The sequence below is a fragment of the Epinephelus moara genome, chromosome 7 (assembly GCF_006386435.1).
Source record: "Epinephelus moara isolate mb chromosome 7, YSFRI_EMoa_1.0, whole genome shotgun sequence".
In the NCBI taxonomy this organism is placed as follows: domain Eukaryota; kingdom Metazoa; phylum Chordata; class Actinopteri; order Perciformes; family Serranidae; genus Epinephelus; species Epinephelus moara.
In genome coordinates this window covers 17,153,646-17,159,829 of record NC_065512.1, presented here as the reverse complement: position 1 = coordinate 17,159,829, position 6,184 = coordinate 17,153,646, and the positions used below count along the sequence as shown (strand labels likewise).

The window sequence follows — 6,184 nt, the reverse complement described above, 5'->3', positions numbered from 1 at the left end:
GGCGGTAGTGGCGAAATACCTCGATAGCATCGTTAATGTGGTCTGTAGGATCTGTAGCGGTTGCTATCCTTACCAGTTACCCACCGGCGTACAGCTTGACATCAGCGTGGCGCTGATTGGCTAATCGCTAGACCCCCGGCGTTCATTGGTCCGTCCATCATTTGGACGAGATAAATCACAAATTCATTGAAGTATGCCAGACCAGAGATGCAAGCCTACTCAGTTGAGTGGACGGGGTCTATGGTCTGGAACCAGGCTATTCAGCAGCAGAAAGAGTCTTACATTACGCTAAAGTGTTTTATGTGACATATTCATCATCATCCAACTAATCAGCGAAAAAACCCTATACTAATGTCACATATAGCCTTGTGATAGCTGCATGAAATGTAAGTCTCAGATGACAGTGAATTTTTGGATAGTGTTATCAATGTTTCTAGATTTTCCGTTTTAAGATAACAGAGTATCATTTACATTCCACGCCACTGACATTTTACTGTCACAGACACTTTAGGTACCGTTTCATCACATATCATATGAAGCAGCCTACTTCATTCATGGTTCTGATGATGTTGCACACAATTAACAACCCTGCCTCTTTCACATGAACACGCTCATGGCTGGATAGGAAAACCCAGAGTCGACAGAACTAGTAGATAACCAGCTTTGTAGTAACAGTTATCCAGACGGCCAATGTTAGGGTCAATCAAACCAGATAATGAAAAGATATCCTAGGTAAGCTGAACTGGCTTCATAGTACAGGCCTCAGGTTGGTTGTTTTGTTGCTGTTATCCATGTCCCACACATCAGCGTTTTGAAATCTTAATCTTGGTTGTCTGATAAAATAGTAGTTTTTATATCAAGATCTCCTTCGTTTTCAGCACCCAGAAATATGAAATATGATATCAACATTTGTGGATTATTTCGATTTTTTTCCTGTGAATGTCATACATGTTTGTGAAGAGACACATTAATGAATGATCATGACTATAACATGAACTCAACCTCATCCTTACATTAACATGCTGCTGTGATAACGTGGCCTGTCAGACACACTGTAGGATCAATTTAGTCTTAACTAATCATTGACTTATGCTCTCACCTCACGCATCTCTCACTTCTCAACTCACTCTAGGCTGTGGCTCCTCTCAGAGAGAAGATTCGTGATCTGGAACAAAGGTGTGTATCCCTTTTTATGCACAGATGTGTACACACATACACACGCTCAGAATTAGTAAGAAGACAGTGTTGCGAAACTTGTCTGCAGACTTGTGGATTAGCATTTCTTTTCACTGTCAGTATAAGCAAATATTCCTTATTGCTATACCAACTCAGCACCAAGTGAAAAGGTTAATGAGTTATTTATTATAATTAAGACCTGATATTACATGCATGTTTTAATTATGTCTTATAATTGTTGTCCACAAAACAATCTAATTTTCATTTAAAGCTTAACTAGAACAGCCAGTGTTTCAGATAACATGAAATGAGCCTTTAAATGTGCAACAGTGCTACGTTAGACCAGTATGAAGTCCACGGCGGAGCAGCGAGCTGTGCTGATTTGCATAGCTTTCCTCCATAGTTGCCAGATATTTGTTACTGTGAGATTAGAAGTCATGTGACTTCCGCATAGCCGGCTACCCATACATGTATTCATTACTTACTGTTCCACTGCAGCTGCTGAAGACACATAAAGTCTGCATTTAGAGGTTAATTATTTGTCACCTTTCATGCCTCGAATGCTAATGAGACAAATACAAAGCCACTTATTGCGTCCATTACCCCTTGTCCTCACTGTCTGCTGCTTTTACAAATGGGATTTACATTCAGCTCCTAGATATTGTTCTGCTTTCTTTCTAATGGTTTTTTTTTTGTCTTTGTCTTCACTCTAGTTTTTCTCAGAAATACCCACCTGTGAAATTCCTGTCGGAAAAAGATCGGAAGAGGATTTTGGTATGCGACAAACACACAATTTCACATTCATCATTATACTGAGAACCTAACCCTGAGCGACTCCAACAGCACTTTGTTATACACTATATGCAGATTAAATCTCTAACCTCAGCTCTGTCTCATAGTTCGAAAGGAAATCCGGTTTTACGCTAGCAATGTGGTATTATGGACAGCAATGTCTGTCCATAACTTAGCTTGAGACTGAAATATCTCAACAAGTAATTGATGGATTGGTACTAGGGCTGCACGATATTAGGAAAATATGCAATATGTGATAACACTGAATATCGCAATAACAATATTACTTGAAATAAGTGAACAGATATCAAAATGTACTCAGTTCTGCCTTTCTGCTGCTCTCAGTATACTGCTTAAATACAACAAATTGGTTGTTGGATCAAAAAAATGAAAGTAAGTTACTTCTAATATTCTTTTATTCAACAAATTAAACAAAGAACGACCTCTTGAGCTGTGGCTCAGGAGGTGGAGCAGGTCGTCCACTAACCAGAAGATCAGTAGTTAGATTCCCGGCTCCTCCAGTCTGCATGTTGAACTATCTTTGGGCTAGATACTGCACCCCACATATCTCCTGGTGGTTTTACTATTTTTGTGTGAGTGCGTGTGAATGGTTAAGGCCCTGATCACACAGAAAGCGTTTTAGCAACTGGAGGCACCTTTCTGTAATTGTTTTTACAAAACGCTGTTTTTGCGTTGTGACGTGCCTCACTTTTCTGCGCTAAAGGCGCCTGTTGTTTTTGCTGGAGCGCTCTGAACTCCTTGAGTTGAAAAAGCTTTGAAAATCATCTTTCATCAACTTTTTTTCCTCATTGTCCAATTGGATGATTTAAGAGGCGGCAGGCCGTCTGTGGTGGTCATGACAACAAGTTTACAGTTTGGAGAAACTGGTGGTAGCGGTTGCTGGATACCCAGAGCGAGAACGGCCAGACAATAGACAGCAGGTTGTCAAACTACCCCTGAGTCATCCTAAAATATGCCTGGAAACAGCATCACCAGGGAGAAGCCCCTGGACCAACTGGTGGTACTCCCCCTGATCCACCCTCCTTATTAGGGTCTCATGTACCCACATAGATCTCCGTTTTCCCTGTGCCCAAAAAACTATTTACTGACAGCCTCTCACCCTCAACCAGAGCTACAGCAAGTTCCCTCTGCCTCAACATTTTAGGAACTAGATACTGATTACTGTCAGATGACTAAAATACATAAAAGTACTAGAAACTAGACACTATTCAAATTCAAACCCAAAAATTTTAAGTGTAGTATCACCTTTTGTGATATGTTGCGCAAGTTAACATCACGATGACAACAAAAAAACAATATATTGTGTAGCCCTAATTGGCACAAATGTTTCCACAGACACTCATCATTCCAGCAGGATGAATCTTACTGACTTGAAATGTCTCAACAGCTATTGGATAGATTGCCATGAAATTTGGCATGGCTCTGTTCCCCAATTGGATGATTTTTAATTACTAGGGTTACCACCTGACTTTCCATCTAGCACAAAGAGCAGGTCCACATTAAAAAATTTCTGAAACTTAATATGGCCGAACACCTGCAAAACTATTGATAAGCCCATCAGCCTCAGCTGCACTTTGTGATTAGTGATAATTGGCAGATATTTGCATCCTGACTTTAGCACTTAATTCAAAGCATGACTGTGCCTAAACACAATCTCACAGAACTTTTAGCTCTTCTAGAACTTTCAAGACTTTTTAGTCTTGTTGTAGCGTTGACCATCAGTCCTTTCAGGAATATTGATATTGCACTCATCAGGTTGATTGCTGAGACCTGAAAACACTGCAGCATTGCTAAAAAGAGTTCAAATGAGCCAAGAAACTCAAGCTGTCAGGTGATGAGACGGGTTATAAATAAACCCCAGGTTAGCCAAACATGTATGGAATAGAAAATTAAGGCAAATGGTAAAATTATAACCCAAACTGACTTAGAATGACCAATCAGTCATTCAGTCTTGTTAACTGATTCTTTGATCACATATTCCCTCATTAAATAAACATTTTTCAGCTTTAACACCTTTACTACTTGGATACATGGGGGTTGCCAACAGTTAAAATTTGAAGATTGGCAACTTTAAATGGAGAAAAGTTTTTGTAGAAAAACTTTTACTTCAATGTAAAGTAGGGCTGGGCGGTATACTGGTTTGTACCGAAAACCGGTATTTATTTTCGTTATATGAATTTTTCATATACCGCAATACCGGTGAATAGCCCAAACAACATCCAGAACGTGCGCGGCGGGAAAGTGTTTCAGCGGGGACCCATTTCACCGCTGCACACCACAGGCACGCTTGAGCGGGTGAGAGTGAGAGCATAGAAAGTTTTGAGGCGAGAATGGCTGCCGGAGAGAGTGCTGAAAGCAAAGCAACTGTACACGATGACCCAGAAGAACTCATACCAAAAAGAGCAATGTTTCCCCTATATGCAACTAGCAGCGGCGCACCGCCGTTTACAATTCTCCTCTGCCCTCCGTATCGCGCACGGCGGAGTTTCGCCCCGATGCGCACACACCCACACACAGACACACAAAGCGCACACACACAGACACACAGGTGAGCACACTAGAGCACGGCTCGGACCGCATTTTCGGCTCCACCGGCAACGGGAGCGGTGCGACAACCCCCGTCTGTCGCGCGACAACTGTCTATTTTACGCGGCTCTTCTATTTTTGTCGCGCTACACTCCCCTACGCGACCCTCCAGCAGATAAAAACTACATGAAATAGTGTGCTAATCGAGCACAATATGTTTTTAAATGAATAAACCATTATCAGAGGTGATATGTGATGATTTTTTTTCATGCATTTACCCATGTTTATCCGTGACATTGTGTAAATGTCTGTGGCGGACATTTGAAAGCGAGTAGATGACAAACAGTACAATAAACTTGTAGATAACTCAAATATATGTAATAACTTAGGTGGAAAATGCTTTAACATTTCATGCAGCCTACATGCAGCCTCTCGGCTCGGCAAACGGTAAACAACCCCGCTGGCTTCTCTACGTGTCGCTTCCGTATGCAGTCAGTGGAGCCCAAATGAATGGAGCAGAGCATGTGTTGCATTCAGGCGTTGTCAGGTAAATAACAAATTCCGGCACTTGAATAGGCCATAGCACAACACAGCAGCATGTCAAGTTGGCCGAACCTGAGCAAAATACTGTGAAATACCGTGAAACCAATATGATTTTTTCTTAAAACCGTGATATGAAAATTTTGTCATACCGCCCAGCCCTAATGTAAAGTAAAGTATTGAGGTGTTTAGGTGTCGGTGCTGAAATAGAAGCAGTGTGTTTCATAATGATTTAAATGTGTACATTTTATTTATTTACTTTGTGTTCTATCGTCTCCAGATGTGTTACTGCTTATATTTCTGTAGTCTTGTTATAGGCTTCACTTGCAGTCAGTCAACAGCTAAGAATTCTGAATTTTGAAAACTAATGTTTAACTGTAACTACAGCAATTACATTTTGACATGTCACAGTAGGAAAATCACAGGTGCAATTATGAAATGAATGATGGCTGAATTACACTTAGCTGTCACACTGTCATGGCTTAATGGCACACTTGAATAGGACAGAGTCATCGTAAATGTTGCTAGTAAAACCTGAGCTTTTGTTGCTGTGACAAGTCAAAATATCTGCTGTGAAAAAGGCTGACTGATTTAGATGTCACTGTTTCGTTAGTCTACAGAAAGAGCAATTAAACGCAAAAGCAAATGAGCTTTTAATTGTTAACACATCCCCGTCCCACTTACCATATCTTACAGTAAGTGTTTTATTGCTCTTCTATGAATTTAACCCTCAAAAGGACTAAACATCCTTCACTGATGTTATCATACATGTGTATTCTTCTGCTAGATCACTGGTGGGGCTGGTTTTGTGGGTTCCCATCTGACTGACAAGCTGATGATGGATGGCCATGAGGTGACTGTGGTGGATAACTTCTTCACAGGAAGGAAAAGAAATGTGGAGCACTGGATCGGCCACGAAAACTTCGAGCTCATCAATCACGACGTGGTGGAGCCTCTCTATATCGAGGGTGAGTGCGAGAGTAAATGTGGGAAGTGATGAATTGGGTTTCATTTACTGTCGGGGATCCAAGTAACATCGGGACAAACTTGTCCAGAACTAACTGAAAATGCTTAGATTATGAGGGAGTCGGGGAGGGTTCAGACATGATTTTATTAACAAAATTTATGC

At 41.0% G+C, this 6,184-nt stretch overlaps 1 protein-coding gene across 1 annotated transcript in view; it reads left to right on the top strand.

The window, feature by feature from the left end:
* The window catches only part of uxs1 (UDP-glucuronate decarboxylase 1), a 61,096-nt gene that overhangs the window by 10,128 nt on the left and 44,784 nt on the right, over nucleotides 1-6,184 (top strand). Inside the window, exons 4-6 of the mRNA XM_050048493.1 lie at nucleotides 1,133-1,176; nucleotides 1,890-1,950; nucleotides 5,843-6,023. Coding sequence (XP_049904450.1) covers nucleotides 1,133-1,176; nucleotides 1,890-1,950; nucleotides 5,843-6,023 — 286 coding nt within the window. The remainder of the gene's footprint in view (nucleotides 1-1,132; nucleotides 1,177-1,889; nucleotides 1,951-5,842; nucleotides 6,024-6,184) is intronic.